We start from the raw sequence: 18,808 nt of genomic DNA on the forward strand, positions 1-18,808 counted from the left end.
GGCAGACTCACCTTCTCCAGTTCACCTGCTACCTTTTTCTTCTTCTTGTCCTGGAAACAGAAGGGAGAGACAGTGAGGGTCACGATGAGGGCAAAGGGGAGGCAGAGCTGTGTTGCCCCCCTTCCAGAACCATCCGAGAGGGTTCTCAGATCATCCCTGCTTCACCGCCCTTCCTTCCCTGGGCAGACACCCCCCTGCCACCGACCCCCGAGACTGGGGTTGGCCCAGAGCAACCTTCCACGTACTTTCTTAGTTTCTGGGGAAACAGCGTCTTTTGAAGGTGGCTCGGGCTGGCTTGGCTTCTGGGCATGTCTGCTCCAGGCTCGGGGCTTTGTCGGGTCCCCAAATGACTTGCAGAACTCCACCTGCAGGGGAAGGAGAGGGCGACAATCACACCTGCTCCGTGCCGAGCCCGGGGGCTGCAGGGCAGTGGCTGGGAGCGTGGGCGTTTTAAGGAGACGTCGCCCTTCTGGCGGAGTGAGCTGATGCACTCGGGTTAGCTCCCTCAGTCTGGCTCTGCCCTCCTCAGTCATCATGACCATGAGCCTTCACGTTTCCTGAGGCCCACGCGGGCCAGGCGCTGGCTTCCAGGCCTCACCCGCAGCGATTCGCGGGGCCTCACACCCAGGGGCAGAGAGGAACAGTGGCGCCCCCACTTCTCAGGTCAGGACCTGAAGGAGAGGGAAGTCACGTAATGGGCCCAGGGCCGCCCCAGTAGTAGTGACAGAGGGCCTGGAGCTCGGGGATCCATCTACTCCAAAGGGGGTGGTGAGGATGACACAAGAGGACACAGGCGATGTGCTCAGCCAGGAGACCGCTGCCTTTACTATTCGAACAGCCCCAGAGGACAACGCCAGGAAAGGAAAAAAACAAGGCGCCCACTGAGGGCGCAGACAGGGGACGGGCTTGAGCACGAGCCTGAGCTGTGCGCGCTCTCCAGGCCTGGACTCCCTGGAGTCAGTGCTCCCTGGAGGTGACCTGGCAAGAACCAGCCCTGCTGGGATGCCCCCGGTTGGGGCTCACGCCACAAGCCACCGCGAGCCCCAGTCAGGGTAGGGCCATTGGTCAGCCAACCACTGCCAGAGGGAGAGGGGCTGCTGGCTTGTTCCACCCCTTTTGGGTAGGTTTTCACAATATTTGGTTGTTTCTGTAATAACAACATGTGCTCATTATAGCAAATCCAAACAATAAAGACAAGTACAATGAAAGTTAAAAAAAAAAATTACCCTCATTCCTATCACCTAAAGAGAGGAATTTTTCTGTGTGAAAATCCTTGCACAGGTCCCTCTACATTCACGCACACAAAGATTGTGGGACATGACTGTGTATAAATGGGATCACAACACGTAACTTCTCCATCATCTGCTTTGTCTTCCAACCAAGCATTACATTTTTCAGAGTCGTTACATCTCATTTCCAGAGTCTTCCAGAGACACAGGTGAGACCTCCTCCCCCAGGAAGCTTTCCTGACCCCTCCCCTGGCTAGAGAGGGGCCTCCTGTTTGCCTAGTCTCCAGGGCTTCCCCCACTGCAGCCTGTTTACAAGTCTGCCCCTGCTAGGAGGAGTGCTAGCGCCACGAGGACAGGGGCCAGGTGTACCGTGTGCTCTGCTCACTCAATGCTGGCTGAATGGGGAGTGAGCAGATGACCAGTGGTTCTTACATCACCAGCATCACCTGTGAGCTCGTTAGAATGGAAAATTCCTGGGCCCCACTCCCACATACTGAGTCTCTGGGCACGGCCCCAGCAAACTGTTGTAACCACCTCTCAGGTGAGTCTTAATGCACAACGTCTGTGAACCACTGATGTACACCAAAGAAGCTGCAGCGGAACGGCGACAGTCTTTTGAACTCAAACATGGAGATCAAGATCAGGTGGCATCACTTTCGACAGGGAGACAAAGGCAAGACTTGCAGACTCACTGTGATTCGAGACGTGTCAATAAAGCTCTTGTTGAAATGGTTCAGGGCCGTTTGGGCTTCTTCCTCGGACTTGAAGCCGATAAAGCCAAACTTTCGGAACTTGCCATCCTTGGTGAACTTTAGGCTGCAGTCTGTCAGTGTGCCAAAGGCAGAAAACAGCTGCCTAAATCGTTCTTCCTTTATCTAGGACAGAAGAGGTGACAATGAGGAAGGAGTTAGTACCAGAACAAGGAGACAAAGTGGGCTGGAAACCTGAGGTTTTGGAATTCCCCAAGGGAGCCTTAGATGAGGTGTTAGGCAGACTGCTTTGGAGTCAGGCCTGGTTCAAGCTTAGGCTCTAACATTTACTATTGTGTGGCCTTGGGCTAGTCCCTTACCCATTTCATTGATGAGGAAATCAAGACTTGGAACAGCTGTAAGGGTGTTTTCCTACCCTGAGGGACTGTTAGGAGGATATGGAGACCAATTTAAAAGGGGTTCAGCATTGTGCCTGGTACAAAGTCAATATTTAATAAATGCTCATCAGAATGAGTGAATAAATGAACATGGGAAACTATATAAATGTTTGCTAATTATGATAGACAGAATAATGCTCCCCTCAAAGATGTCTACATCCTAGTTCCCAAAACCTGTGAATATGTTAACTTACATGGCAAAAAGGACTTTGCGTGTGATTAAGGATCTTGAGATGGGAGATTATCCAAGCATCCTTATAAGAGGGAGGCAGGAGGGTCAGAGTCAGAAAAGGTGATGTGACAACAGAAGGAGAGGTTTAAAGGCTTGGGAGATGGAAGGTGTGGCCACAAACCTAGGAATACAAGCTGAAAAAGGCAAGGAAACATTCTCCCCTAAAGCCTCCAAAAGGAACATAGCCCTGCCAATACCTTGATTTTAGGACTTCTGACCTCCAGGACTATAAAATAATAAATTTAGCCCATAAGTTTGTGGCAGTTTGTTACAGCAGCAAAAAGGTGACTAGTACACTAATATTATTCACTCAAGGAACCCTAAGTGACTCCTGGCTCTTCACCATCCTCACTCCAGCCAGGCCCCCCACACAATTCAGTGCGTTTTCTAAGCAGACCTGGGAGATTTGTGTGTGTGACAGTGGAGGTGAGGGGACACTTAGGGCCCCCACCCCCAGCCCTAATAACTTGAAAAACACAAGAAGCTGGAGGTTTGGGGAGCACAGCAGGAAGGAAAAAGACATTTGCAGAGGCAGGCTCTTTATCATTGTAATCTCATTAAAAGCTCATTATTGCTCTAGGAATTAGGAATTATCATCCACATTTTATAGAAAAGGAAACAGAGTTCATAGAAGCTAACTGAGCTGCTCAAGGTCCATAGAATCCAGGTTTGTGACATGGCTCAGAGCTATAAAAGGCAGTGAATTCATCTCCCCATTATTTGGGAGAAACCACACTCAAGTGTGACCCCAACATTCCTCTGTTCAAAATCTTTTGGTGACTCACTAACTACCAAAGGACAAGGGTAGGCATCTGGTATGGAACGCCAGATTTCCATGGGCTGGCCCTGTGCCACCTCTTCAGCACCATCTCTTGCTTCCTCCTGGTGTTGGACTCTTTACTCCAGTGACACCAAACTCCTTGTGCCTTCTCTACTTCTCACCTCTGAGGATTTACATCTGTCATCCCCTCTGGGTAAAATCTTCCTAGATGGGTAATGGCTAACTATCCCCTATCCTCAGTTCAATCATCTCGTTCCTCAGGAAGTCATCACCAGATTCCTGATTAAGTCAAGTAATCAACCTCTCTGTGCTCCCACAGCACCCAGTTCAAACTTCAGTCCTTGCTTCATCAAGCTCTGTTTTGGTGTCTGTCTCCTCCCCACAGACTGCAAGCTCAATTGAACAACAACAAACAAGTATAGCTAAATATTTGTACGTTGGAAAAGAATTAAGTCAGATGAACACAATCATGCTAAGAACGGCACTTCAATGTACTGGTCAAGAAGGCAAATTCTAGAACCAGAATGTTCAATTCAACTCCTGCTCTGGGAATTATCAGTCGTGTATGACCCTAGGTAAATTACCTAACTTCCCTGTACCCTGGTTTCCTTACCTTTAAAATGGGCATAACAAGGAACCTACCTCATTGAGTTATTGTGATGATAAAAGTAGTTAAAGTACAACGAACAGTGTCTGACACACAGTAAGCTCTCAAAATGTTAGCTGCTGCTGTTATTGTTTTTTCTATTAATCCTTTCATTTGTCAGACAAGGCAAGCAAAGGTAAGAGATTTGGTCACACTGAGAAGCACAGTTGTGAAGGGAAGGTAGGGTTGTGATGTTCAAATCCTCATCTAATAAAGTGAGACATCAAGAGATTATCTAAAGCTGATGGATGGACAATAAGTTATTTTTAAAGTACACTATATAAAATTATTAAAGTAAATGATGAAAGAATTAAAAACAATATAGCAGACTGGAGGGGACGAATAGATGATCTACGTTTCTCATTTTTCATGGGGGCAGGGAAAATCAGAAAATAGTCATTTGGTTAAACAGGCCAAGAAATGAGGAAGGAGCACATTATTTGGACATAATGTCTAAAATCAAACCACTGAAGACGGTTACTTCTGGAGAGAGATGGAGGGTAGGATGGAGTAAAAGACTTTGCTTCTCATTTCATACACGACCATACTATTTTAATTTTAAAAATCAAGTGTAATACCCATCCCCAAAGAAATGAAAACAAAAGGGGGGAAAAAAGCCACAACCATAAAACTAAAATGGCTTTGCATTCTCAGTCTTTTTAAGAAGAGAGGGGGGGGCGGATGTGGTTCAAGCTATTGAGCACCTGCTTCCCACATGGGAGGTCCCAGGTTCAGTGCCCAGCGCCTCCTAAAACAGAGAAAAAACCAATTCAGGGGAGCCGATGTGGCTCAGTGGTTGGGCACCGGCTTCCCGCAGAGGAGGTCCAGGGTTCAATTCCCGACCCTGGTACCTCAAAAAAAAAAAAAACATACATCGGATACCGCAGTTATACATCCATTTCTTATTTATTGGGCACGTTCTTTTTGAACGCCTACATGTGTCAAATTCTGTGATGGGCTCGAGGGAAACACGAGTATGACCGGGTCCCTTCCACCTACCTCCGCCTCCCAAGCCTTAGTGGTTTAAAGTCCTTCATATCCCATTCCGTTTTCTTAAAAGATTCCTACCAAACCTAAAGTTACCGAGTCCATCAAAAGAAAGGAGTGGGAACTGGAATTCAAGCCCTAGCCTCCTTTCTTCCAGTGGCCAATCAAAACAAACCAAAGACCTGCCCCTTGAGTGGAGAATTCCGTCCGCAGTCCCTGCTCCACACAGCGAGAGCTCTCCAATTCTCAACCGTCCCTCCGCCAGCTCCCTGTACTCACCCCATTTGGTAGGTTCTTCACGATCAGTCGCGACATGGTGAATGGTCCCCACTGTTCTGATTCCGGCACAACTGGACAGCCGCTTAAACTAACAAAACGCACACCTCGGCTCTGGGCGCCGCCATTTTGGGCGACCCGGAACGAAACCACGTGGTTTAGACTTAGGCCCGCCCCATCCGGAAGTAAACGGGACTAAACCCGCGCGCCCAAAGGAAGTCACGCCCCAAAGGGTGGGCCTGAGCGCTTGCATTCTGCGCAAGCGCAGGCTGTTTGGCGGAGCACAGAGAGACCAATGCAGCGGCGGAGACGGCAGGGAGCGCTGGTTGCTTACCTTCCCCGGGCTTTGCGCGTGGCTAACAAAGCATGTTCCGGGGCTGCGTGTTCTCGTCCCTTCCCTACTTTGGGTCCTGAAACAGTCCTGAGAATGGGAGCAGGATTAGGGATTCTTGCTTCCCTTCTAGTGATGGGGAAACTGAAGGCCAGAGGATGCCAGTTACCATGAATTAATAGTGTAGCAGTTAATGAGCATCTCCTGTAATTATTAGACTATGCATATTCGAAATGTATATTCCTATTTTGCAGGCGGATAAACTGGGACTCAGAAAAGTAAAGCGACTTGCTCAGAGTCATGTAGCTATTAAGTAGAAAGTCTGGGATTCCAACCGGGGACTGCCTGGTGAGACTCTAAAGATTTAGAGTACCAACTCTCTTTAGCATCATGCCTCCGGCCCGTGGAATTTATAACTCCGCGCAGGCAACTTTGTAGCTCGGAGAACTTGGCCAGACTGACGTCTGTGCACCAATGTTTCTTCTCCAGTAAAATGGGGATACTTCTGGCTTATCCTAAGGCCCAAGGAGATAAGAACTTTAAAGGTGTGGTGTCTTATGAGACTACCACTTCTCTGCACTCTTGGAACCCCTGGGTTAGATGGGAGCATGTGTCATATGAAACCCACTCCCCATTTACTCTGAATGACAGTACTTCCTTACTGTTCTCCTTACTCACACACCATGCCTCATTTACACTGAAGAATTTCATTTTTCCCCAAACTTTTGCTTTTTCTTCCACCTAAAAGACAACCCCTTATTTTGTTTTGGGTTTCTGTTGGGGGGGAGGATTTTTTTTTCAGTAACATTTTTACTGACCTATATCCATAACAGTTCATCCATCTAAAGGACACAATTCAATGGTTTTTAGTATGTTACGCAACCATCATCACCACAATCAATTTTAGAACATTTTCATCACTCCCCAAAGAAACCCTTTATGCATTGCCCTGAGTCCCTCCACTCTTCCCCCCTCCCCGGCACTAAGCAACCACTAATCTGCTTTCAGTCTATAGATTTCATGTCAATGGAATCACACAATACACGGTCTGTTGCGCCTGGGCTTCTTTCACTTAGCACTGTTTTCAAGACTATTCCATGTTGTAGCATGTATCAACACTTCATTCCTTTTCGTGGCTGAATAATATTCCATTGTAGAGATAGACCACCTTTTGTTTATCCATTCTTCAGGTGATGGATATTTGGGTTATTTTCATTTTTTGGCTATTGTGAATAATGCTGCTTTGAACATTTGTGCCGAAGTTTTCACAAAGACATATGTTTTCACTTCTCTTGATTGTGCACCCAGGAGTGGGATTGCTGGGCCATATGGTAACCCTATGTTTCATCTTTTGAGGAACTGTTGAGGTGTTTTCCCAAGTGGCTGCACCATCTAATATTCCCTCCGGCAGTGTGTGATAGTTCCACTTCTCCACCTTTCCGCCAGCATTGTTATTTTCCCTTTTTAAAAAATTATACTCATCCTAGTGGGGGTGAAGTAGCATCTCACTGAGATTTTGATCTGCATTTCCCTGATGGCTAATGATGTTGATGCTTTCAACTATTTGTATGTCTCTTTGGGAACCCTCCTCTCTATCCTTTAAAAACAGCTGAAATGCAGTGTCCTAAACAGACCTCTCCCTCTCTGAATCCCAAATGAAGGGAACTCATATCTCGACCATAGGATACAGCTACAGAAATTGCTGCTAGGAGCACACCCTGCTGACTCAGAAAGTTACAGAGGCGGGGGCCTGGGCTCTCCACGTGGCATTGCCATCAGGGCCTCATCAGAGTCATCTTCGCAAGCCCTTGCGGTAGGCACCACGAGGAGAAAAACAACAGGAGTTCGTTAACTGCTAATTATACGTTAAGGTCTGCCAAATCGAGAAAATTTTTCTATGCAGTTGTTAAAAAGAGCTATGTATGTTCTAGAAGGAAATGACTGGTCACCAGGCAACCAGGACGCACTCAGGGATTTAACTGAAGAGACTCTGATAGTAAGCGACTATCTGCAGAGCTGTGGGCAGGGATAGAAGAACCAGAAAAGGAAGGCGAAGCACCCAGGGGCCAACAAACATGGGGAACTGTTGCCACCTCTAGGCCTGGATGGACACGAGAGGACCTTGCATCCCTGGAGCCCAGGAAGGGCAGGTGCCATGGAACAGGGTGCATCCCATAGGAGCTGAGATGCAGAGAGAAACAGCCATGGAGAGCCAAACAGAGGTGTGTGTGGGCAGGGTCAATACCCCATTCTCCCTCCCTCCCCTTCCTGCTGGAAGCCCCCATCGGCTGAACCAGCCAGAAGCTGTAGGCTGGGAGGGACGCAGCCCACACCAGCCAGCCTCTGGGCACAGAGCAGGGGCGAGCGGACGGGAGACAGACAAACGGAATCCCTGGGCCATGGGGCCATCTCCGAACTCTATTCTTAAATGAAAGCTAGCAGAGCACTAAACAATGTGTAACATACGCTACCACCTGGGTGAAAAAAAGGGGTGCAGTTAAGCCTATATACTTACATAAGCTAAGATTATCTTGGAAGGTACTCAAGGAAGTGGGAGTGGTGGTTGCTTCCGGGGAGGGGAAGCAAGGGGTGGGCATCAGGTGAAAGGAAGTGTCCTTCTCGTTGTGGAACCTTTCGTAATGTTGGAATTTTTCATCATGCACACGTTATCTATTTTAATACGTGAAAAAATGTAATCAAATATACATTACATGTGGACATGGATATATATGTCCACATTGCATGTGGATACACGTATAAGCAAATAGAAGGGAAAGTCAGTAAGGATAATTAGTAATTGTGGGCAGCTCTGCGAGGTGGGATTGAAGGGACAAAAGGTCAGGTGGACTGAGACCTCTTTCTATAAGTGTTTTAAGTCAGTGATGGGCAATCTCTTTCTTAAAAGGCCACAGAGTATTTCAGGCTTTGGGGGGCTCATGGTCTCTGATGCAGCTACTCAACTCTGCCATTATAACACAACAGCAGCCCTAGATGATACTGGTAGGTGTGTGCCAATGAAACTTTATTTATAAAAACAGCCAGCTGGCCCCTGGGCTGCAGTTTTTGTTTGTTTTTGTTTTTTTAAAGATTTATTTACTTCTTATTTTAAATTTATTTACCCCCCTCCCCCATTGGCCTCTTGTCCATCTGCTCATACTTTGCTTGTCTTCTCCAGGAGGCACCAGGAACCGAACCCAGGACCTCCCACATAGGAGGCAAGTGCTCAGTGGCCTGAGCCACATCCACTCCCCCAGGCTGCAGTGTCTGCTGGCTTGTGGCATCTGCTCGTTGAGGCGTCTGCTTGTTGCAGTGGTGCATTGTCTAGCTTGTTGCGGTGGGTGTAGCATCTGCCCCTCTTCTTTAGGAGGCACGAGGGTCGGAACCCGGCACCTCCCATTTGGTGGGCAGGCACCCAATTGGTTAAGCCACATCCGCTTCCTTGGGCTGTGGTTTTAAGTGGCAGGATTATGAGCTGTCTTGCTTTCCTAGGGCTGCATAACAAGGTATGACAAACCTGGTGACTTAAAGCAAGAGCGGTTGGGTCTTTCCTAGTCGGGAGGCCGGAAGTCTGAAATGCTCCTGAGGTTTCTAGGGGAGAAGCTTTCCTGGCCTCTTCCAGCTTCCAGTGGCCACAGGTAGTCCATAACTTGTGGCTGCGTCACTGCAATCTCTGCGCCCATCTTCACATGGCCTTCTCCCCTCAGGTCTGAGTCAAATCTGCCCTTATCTGTAAGGACACCTGCCACCGGGTTTAGCGCCCAGCTTAATAAGATCCTCAATTGCATCTGTAAAGATCTTTTTTTTTTCCCAAATAAGTTCATAAATTGACAAGTTCCAGGGATAGGTTGAAGGTACATATATATATATATACATATATATATACACACACACATTTTTTTTTTGCTGGGGGAGGGAGGATACTGTTCAACATACCACAGGGGCATTTCCTTGTTTTCTATTAGATTGCCCTGGGTATCAAATTCTCTCCTCTCTAGGCCCAACTATTCAATGAAAACACATCATCCATTCACAAGGCTGAAGCTGTACATTCGAACCTGGGGTAGGTATCTTAAGGGGTTGCTGTGTTTCAAAGTCATCTCTTTACTCGACAGGTATTTATTGATAGGTACCAAAGTGTGCTTTAATTAAATGACGATCTGGGGGCTGTGTTCTGCACACCGTGGCCCTGGTGGGGACAGGCTGGAGAAGGCTGTATGAGCCAGGTCCGTGACATTTCCCTTTTCTGAGAGGGTGACTGTGGGTTGCCCAGCCAGGCTGGCTTCATGGACTTTTATTTTATTATTTTCATGAACTGCCTTTATTAAAATGTGGTGCTAAATGTAGCTTTCCCTAAAGAACTTCACAAATCAGAAAGTCTTTCAAAGGCATTAAAAGAAAATGGAATGCACTTTACCAATCCCCGTGTCCCCACCTGGGCCCCAGAAATATGGTTGCCACATGTCCAGGGGGAGCAGGGCCGTCCCCGGCATTTAATAAGCAGCCATGCCGTAACAGTGGTATGAGCCTCCCTGCTCTCCTGCCTTCCTGTTTTGCCTCCTGCCTCCTCTTCTCTCCCAGCAAATATAATCTGGGGTCACCTGGACCCCACCAGACCGGACCCTCAGATTACATCAGGGATTTTAAAAAACCACACAAACAGGCAGGTCTAAGCTGGCTCCACCCGCGGCGGCCTTCGGATGGCAGTGGGGGCTGTCAGAGGCCGCGACGGGCCCCTGAGGGAGTGGACTTCTCATCCAGGGAAAGGCAAGGGGTGCGAGGGGCCCCCAGGGGGCGGGGAGAGGCAGGGGGCAGAGGGGCCACCGAGCCCCTGGCTGCCTTGCGCACGCCGGGCCGTCTCTGTCTCCACGATGGCAACGCCGTCCGCGCGGCCGCTCTGGTCACAAACCCCAGGGTTGCCCCCCTCCCTCTCCCTGCTCGTCCCCTTGTGTGACCCATCAGCGGGCCCTGCCAGCCCCCCTCCTAAACTGTGCCCCAAAGCTGCTGCTTTCTCCCACCTGCACCGGCATCTCCCAGGCCCCAGTTTCCTATTGGTGCTAGAATAAATGACCACAAACTCAGTGGCTTTAAACGCAGTTATGTTATCTTAGAGCTTCAGGGGTCAGGAGTCCTAAAACCAAGGTGTCAGTGGCGCGCGACTTCTGCAGGCCCCAGAGGGCTCGTTCAGCTCCTTGAAGTCGCCTGCATTCCTCGGCCTTCCACCGCCTTCAAAGCCAGCGGCGCAGCATCTTCAGATCTTGGACCCTTCACTTCTCCGACTCTGGCCCCCCGTGGTTACACCGGGCCCACCCAGATAATCCAGGATGATCTCTCCATCCCCACACCCTTAGTTTAGTCCCATCTGCAGAGTCCCATTTGCCATTTCAGGTAACATATTCCTAATTCCCGGGGCTCAGGACGTGGACAGCTTGGATTATTTGGCCTGGAATACCCATGATTCCACACTTGTGTTATTCCAACAGCTTCCTCATTGCTCTTCTTGCTTCTGCACCCTCTGCCCCCCAGTCTCAAGACAGCCAGAGGACTCCTGAGCCAGTCCTGTCCCTCCCCTTCCTAAACCTTCCCATGACTCCCATGTCACTCAGAATGAAAGCGGGAGACCTTAGTCTGTCCCTTTGCTTCAACCATCCTGGCCTCCTGGCTGGTTCTCAACCCCACCAACCAGGCTCCTGCCCCAGGACCTTTGCACTTGCCATCACCACTGCCTGGAAGACCCTTCCCCAGCTATTCGCATGGCTCCCCACCTGCCTTCCCTCTGCTCAAAGTTCACCTTACCAGAAAGGCCGTTCTTGGCCACCTGTATCAGTCAGGATTCTCCAGGAAACTAAAGTAATAAAAGAAATTTATTTTAAGGAATTGGCTCATGCGATTGTGGGGGCTGGCAAGTCTGAAATCTGCAGGCAGATCAGCAGGCTAGAAACTCAAAGTTGATGTTGTAGGCCTGAGACAGAATTCCTTCTTCCCTGAAAAATGGGAAACCTCAGTTTTTGCTCTGCCTTCAACTGATTGGATGAGGCCCACACATATTATGAAGGCTCATTTCCTTTACTTAGGGTCTACTGATTATAGATGCTCATCATATCTACACAATACCTTCACAGCAATAAATAGGCCTGCATCTCACCAACTGGGCACCATAACCTAGCCAAGTTGACACACAAAATCAACCATCGCCCTCCCCAATCTGAAATAGCCACCCGCAACTCCGTCCCACCCCCCCCTTCTCCTTCCCCCTGAGCTCTGCCCTATTTCATTCATTGCATTCATCACCAGCTGGCTTCTTCCATTTTCACGTGCCCAGCCTCGGCCTTCCCAGCAGGATGCACGAGGTTGTGTTGGATTTATTCGCTGCCTGGCCCAGCACCCGGCCTGATGCAAGGACCCAGGATTTCAGTTTGCAGTTCTTTCCTGAGCCTCCATCCCATCAAACCTTTGTCCACATGTTCATGCACAACCAATGTGAGAGGGTTTCAGAGACGGAAGGACAAGGGACTGCTCCCTGCCTGGCAGGAAACAGGGCAGAGAGAGGACAGCCAGAGCGGGAGGTGAGAAAGCAAGAATTCAGCTTAATTCAGGGTTAGCCGTGAGTGGGACACCTGTCCGCCACCCCTACTGGCATGATTCTGAAACACAGAGGAGGACTTTTAGAAAAGTAAGCTTCGGATATGCCCACCATGGGGGAGACACATCAACACGTTGGTATTCGCTATAGCATTGTTGTGATAACGAAAGATGGGCCATAGCTGGTGCCATAGCTGGTATGTCCATCTATAGGAAGCTGGTAGAACAATGGATACGATAGCCTGTAGATATTGAAAAAGAGAAGGGTATCAGAAACCAAGATCAGCATGCTGCCTTTCCTAAAAAAAGGAACCAGGGCTCCTTGGAGGAAAGGAGAAATGACTGATCCTAGAGCTGGGGCAGGGACTCTGCAAAGAGAGCCTGGAGCATCGTGTAGTGCCAGAAAGTAGGGAAGTGCTCAAAGAACACAACAGCGGGTTATGGTCAGGACACAGGAGCCAGCTGAGGGAGCTGCTGGTGGCCAAAGCTGCAACTATGTGAGCAACCAAATAAATAACCTGGTAGGGGATGATAGCTCAAAGTATAAAATAAATATACATGAGTCCATGCTGATATAAATAAATGATTGGATAAATAAATAAATGGGGGGGGGGTAGTCAAATCTCCCATGCAGGAGAATGCCCAGTAAGTTATGTAGATGCTCCTTTCCATAGTGATTTCCTTCCAAAGTGGACGGTAGGGAAAAAAGGGAGAAAGGGGCTGTTACAGGGAGGGACCTGGTCAACACGACCTCAGCCGGGTTCAAGGTCAACATCGGCAGTGCAAGGTCGTGCGGATAGTGGGGACCTTGGTGGGATGTGATGAGAAGGGGGCTCCAGTTCGGGGGCCTTCCCCCCCAAACCCTACAATCCCAGTCTAATCATGAGAAAACCTTCAGACAAACCCCAAGAGAGGGGCATTCTACAAACTCCGTGACCAGCGCTCCTGAAATCTGTCAGTGTCCTCAACAGGAAAGTCTGAGAAGCTGCTTCAGCCACCAGGAGCCCACGGGACGTGATCAGGAAACAGAATGCAGTGTCCTGGGTGGGATCCTGGGGACAGAGAGAGACAGTAAGGAAAAATCCAGGAAACTTAATATAGTGTGTGTTTTAGTTATGAATAAATCATAGTGGTCCATTAGTTGTGACAAATGTACCATCGCAATGTTCATAACAGGTGAAAGTGGGGGTGAAGCATAAGGGAATTCTCATAATAGTCTGTTCTTTAAACCATGAACTATTCTAAAATAAAAAGTGTATTAAATGTGAAAAAAAAAGATATTTGAAAATGAAAAATAATGTGGCAGCTCTGTATTTATAGACCTGGAATAGCCAACTGTATTATAAAGGGAAAAAAAGAAGGTGCAGAAATATGCTACCTATGTGGAAAATAATAGGCTGTATAAATATGTATACAGATATTTGCTTCTATATGCAGTTAACCAAATCTGATCCACTACCTGTTTTTGTACAGCCTCACAAGCTGAGAATGGGTTTTACATTTTGAGATAGTTGGGGATAAAAGATGGAAAGAAGAATAATATTTTATATCCAATGAAAATGATGCAAAATTCCAATTTCAGTGTCAATGAATAAGGCTTTATTGGAACACGGCTCACTCATTTACATGTTGTCATTGGCTGCTGTCATGCTACAATGGCAGAGTGGAGTGGTGGCAACACAGACCCCATGGCTTCCAGACTCAAATATATTTACCATCTGGTTCTTTGCAGAAAATGTTTGCTGGCCTCTGTGCTAGGCTAGCACTGGAGGGACAAACAAAAAATTGGTAACAGTTCTCCCACAAGGAGAACAGGATGGCTGGAGAAAAGCAATTGTTGCTGAGTACCTGTTTTACGTATTTAAAAAATCTAACTTGTTTACTGTAAGAAATATTGAGGATGGAGGTGGATTTCTCAGGGCACATAGAATGGGGGCTTGGGACATTTAAAGAGGAGAGGGTGAGGCCCAAAGACTTTTAGGTAACAACTGTTTTACTAATTGGAGTTCTTCTAAAGGTCGGTCTGATCATGACAGCTCAAAGAGCTATCAGGGAAGACTTCCTGGATGTGGTGAACCTTGGAAGCTGGAAATTGACATTTATGGAGAGTTAGGGTAGACAAGGGGGTTAAGGCAAGGCTTCATATCAAGTTGGGGAGGAAGAATTGGAACTTCACATTGTGATCTGCATGACAGCAGTGTCGTGAGGTAGGTGCTGTTATCCTTTGTTGTTGTTGTTAAGAGAGGTTAAGGGCAGAGCAAAAGGCACACAGCTCAGAGGTCATGGAGCCAGAATTTCAAACCAGGCGTGATGGATTGTGTATCCAAATGACCTCTTGTACTCTCCCTTTAGCCACATCCTATGCATTGCGACTTTGTAGCTCCTCCTGAGTTTATTTCTCCCACCTCTGGAATCCGGACTGGCCACAGGACTTTTTTTGTGGAATACAATGAGGCCGAAGTGGCTCTCCCAAATCTGAGCTTAGGCCATGCGCACTACTGCTCTCTCTCAAAACTCTGCAAACCCTGAGAAGGAGCCCAGGCTAAACTAGTGGATGGTGAGGGTGTGTGTCCCGCTCACTCCCACTGCACCAGGTCACAGCTAGCCAGCCCCCAAACGTGTGAGTGAGGCCATCCTAGACAGGCTGGCCCCCAGCCGATCTGCCAGCTGGCTGCAGTGACATGAGAGACCCGAGCCACGGCCAGCTGCGCCAGGCCAGGTGAGCAGAACCAACCAGCTGACCATAGACCCATGAGCAACAGAGGCTAATTATTTTGTGGTCACTAAGTTTTGGGGATAATTTGTGATGGACTCACACTTTCCAATCTTAAAATGTATTTACAAAGCGATGGTAATCAAAACAGCATGATGCTGGCCCAAGGACAAACGTATAGACCAATGGAATCAAAGCAAGTGCTCAGAAATTAGCCCTCATATTTGTAGGCAACCGACTTTTGACAAGAGCAAAGTCCACTCAATTGGGAAATAATAGTCTCTTCAACAAATGGTGTTGGGAAAACTGCATCTCCATTTGGAAAAAAAAAAGGGGGAGGACATTTACCCCACACCTTATACAAAAATAAAAAATCAACTCAAAATGGATCAAAGACATAAAAAAAGAATAAAAACTGTCAAACTCATAGAAGTTGTAGGGAAGCATCTTCATGATCTTGTGTTAGGCAATGGTTTCTTAGACTTTATACCCAAAGCACAAGCAACGGAAGAAAAAATAGATAAATGGAGGCCCATCAAAATAAAAACATACCACTCAAAGGACTTTCTCATGAAAGTAAAATGACAGCCTACAAAGTGGGAGAAAATATTTGGAAACTACATATCTATAAAGGGTTAATATCCAATATGTAAAGAGAAATCCTTCTACTTAACAACAAAAAGAAAACAACCCAATTTAAAAAATGGGCAAAAGACTTGAATAGACATCTCTCCAAAGAAGATTTACAAATGGCCAGAAAGTACATGAGGGATGCTCAACATCATTAGCCATTAGGGAACTGCAAATCAAAACCACAATGAGAGACCATGTCACACCCATTAGAATGGCTGCTGTTTTTCAAAAATGGAGAATAAGTGACGGAGAGGATGTGGAGAAATAGGAACACTCGTTCATTGCTGGTGGCGATGTAAAATGGTGCCGCTGATGTGGGAGACAGTTTGGTGGTTCTTTAGAAAGCTAGGTATAGAACTACCATATGACCTGGCAACCCCACTGCTAGGTATATGCCGAAAAGAACGGAAAGCAGGGACTTGAACAGGTATTTGCACACTGATGCTCATAGCGGTGTTATTCACAATTGCCAAAAGATGGGAGCAACCCAAGTCTCCACCAACTTATGAATGGACGAACAAAATGTGATATGTACATACAATGGAATATTATCCAGCCATAAAGAGGAATGAAGTTCTGACACATGTAACAACATGAATGAGCTTTGAAGCCATCATGTTGAGTAGAATAAACAGACATAAAGGACAAACATGGTATGATTTCACTGATTTGAAATAATAAGAATCAGCGATCATAGAGTCAGAATCTAGAATGTAGGTTACCAGCGGACAGGGTGGGAATAGGGAACGGGAAATTAAGGCATGAAATGTACAGGGTTCCTGTGTGGAATGGTGGAAATGTTTAGGTAATGGGTGATGGTGATGGTCTCACAACACTGTGAACGTAATTAACAGCATTGAAAGATATACCCAAATGTGACTAAAAGGGGAAATGTTAGATTTTATAGTGTGGTAGCCATAAAATTTTTTAAAAAATCCTTGGAACTACCACATTGTGAACCTTAGGTTAAACCATGGACTATATTTAAATAGTGCAATTATAAATATGTGCTATTATCAATTGTAACAAATGTTCATACCAATGCAACACGTTGATAATAATAGGACGATGTTTGGGAATCCTGTATTTTACACATGATTCTTCTGTAAACACACTGGTTTTCTAATAAAGAAAAAAAAAACAAAAAACCCTGGCTTGACCCATACAGGCTGGACAATTCCTGGCAAATTACTTATTTCTGAGGTTCAGTTTTCTTTTTTGTGAAAAAGAGTAACAGTAGGACCAGCTCCTAGGGGTGTGGCGAAATTAAATATGATAATGCTCTCAAAGAGCAGAATCCAAAGATACAGATTAGTATATTCTCACGGCAAATTTATAAAAATTTTATTGAAAAAAAGTGCACTCCAGATTCACTGAATATGAACATTTGCCCCATTTGATTTATTTCCCTCTTTATATATCATTGTTATTATAAAACCATTAGCGATTACCCTGAAGCCGTCGTGCCCCTTCCCCGACACACTTCAGTGTATATCTGACACATAACCACAATTCAGTCCAAGAATTCAGGAAGTCAAACAACGATACAAGACTTTTTTTATCTAACAGACCACATTCAAACGTCATCAAATGTCCCAATCGTCAGTTTCTTCCCTGATCCACGACTCAATTCCAGATTGCATGGTGGAACCACTTCTCACATTTCTTCAGCCCCTTTCACCTGTAACATTTCCCCAGTCTCTCTTTTGTGATCTTGATGTGTTTGAAGGCTACAGGCCAGTTGTTTTCTAGAATCTCTCCCCATTTGGGTTAGACTGAAATCCTCAAGGTTATATTTGGATAATGCACTTTTGGGGGCAGCAATGCCACAGAAGGACTAGGTGTCCTTTGCAATGCCTCGTACTGGGAGGGACATAAAGCCAATTTGTCCCAATGGGTGGCAGTGACTTTGATCACGTGATATCTGTTAGGTTCTGCCTCTGGACCCTTTGTCATTAATAGATAATCTATGCATTTTTTAACAAAATTTGCCAGGTATAAAAAAGGTTCAGAGAGAGTAAATTCTAGTCTGGGGCAAACTTCTTCCCTTTCATTGACATACAGGGAAACTGAGGCCCAGTAAGGAGACAAGAGAACACGGTCAAGACCCAGGCCAGGTCTCAGCCCCCATCTTGGTCCTCCCTTCCTGTGGTCACCCCTGGGAGTCAGGTGTGGGGACAGTGAGGGGGTCTTGGGGATGGTTGCCCCTGGGATGTCAAACCTGACACTATCATCGTGGCCCCAGAAGGCCCTGGAAGGAGCAGCCCCTGCTCCCAGGCACCTGCAGAGGAGGCTTGGGGGATCCAGGTGGCCAGGGTAACTTGAGACAGGAGGCCAGGTAGGCACCAGCCACCCCCCCCCACCCCTGCGTGGAGAGCAGGTGGCAGCTGAGCCTTGGCCCACATAGGCTCAGCTGGGGGCTGAACCCCTGAAGATATGGCGGCCTTCTACTTTTGGTGGTAAACTGTAAACACTCACCTGGTAACACAGAGGAAATCCCCAACCATTCATCCAGCAGACTATGGCTGGGGAAAAATTTGTCTCATTCTAAGAGGTCAAGCTGGACAGTCTCTTCTCCCCAGCTCTGGAGATTCCACCCTCCAGTGCCTGCTTAATCCAGGCTGGCTGGGATGCTCTCAGGGGGCCGCAGCAGGAGGAAGGGGGGTGGGATGGGAAATCTTCATACTATTTTTGCAGCTATGCTGCAAGGGAGATGCCTCTTCACATACAGAAAGTTATCAAGGCCTGCTTTGAAGGGGGCATTCATTTCCTGGACTTTGGCCCCCAGGTCCTGTGAGGTCCAGCCATTGGTCACGCTGCTCCGGCCATACTGGCTGCTTTCTGTTTCTCGAACGTGCAAGCCTTATTTCCACCCCAGGGCCCTTGCACGTATCGAGCTCTCCCTTCACCCAACCCAAGTCCAGCTCATCTCTCAGGTCTGAGCTTTAAGTCTTGTACTCAGAGAGGTCATCCCAGTCCATGAGGTCCATCCTGAATCATGGGCTTAGAACCCTGGAAAGAGCACGGGCAGGGGAGGGGAAGAGAACGGGGTTCAAATCCCATCTCTGCCCCTTCCTGTTGTGTAAGCCAGCCACCCTCTCTGATTCTGAGGCCCTTACCTGTAAAGTAGGATCAGTATACCCACCTTCCAGGGCAGCGGTGAGGATTAGCGATAACATATTCACACTGCCTAGCATAGTGCCAATAATGTAACAGCAATCGTGTTTTGATGAGTCTGGCACTGGCTGAACTTT

General features: G+C 47.3%; 1 protein-coding gene across 3 annotated transcripts in view; it reads right to left on the minus strand.

Annotated features, from left to right (window-relative positions):
- Nucleotides 1–5,511, minus strand: part of RBM19 (RNA binding motif protein 19) — a 133,093-nt gene extending 127,582 nt beyond the window's left edge. For all 3 annotated transcript variants that reach the window (XM_058281408.2, XM_058281407.2, XM_058281409.2), the window contains exons 1-4: nt 5,302–5,511; nt 1,922–2,104; nt 246–365; nt 12–50 (exon numbers count right to left, since the gene is read on the minus strand). In XM_058281408.2, coding sequence (XP_058137391.1) covers nt 12–50; nt 246–365; nt 1,922–2,104; nt 5,302–5,337 — 378 coding nt within the window. In that variant the 5' untranslated portion in view covers nt 5,338–5,511. The remainder of the gene's footprint in view (nt 1–11; nt 51–245; nt 366–1,921; nt 2,105–5,301) is intronic.
- Nucleotides 5,512–18,808: the final 13,297 nt, after the last annotated feature.

The sequence above is a fragment of the Dasypus novemcinctus genome, chromosome 19 (genome assembly GCF_030445035.2).
Source record: "Dasypus novemcinctus isolate mDasNov1 chromosome 19, mDasNov1.1.hap2, whole genome shotgun sequence".
NCBI classification, from domain to species: Eukaryota; Metazoa; Chordata; class Mammalia; order Cingulata; family Dasypodidae; genus Dasypus; species Dasypus novemcinctus.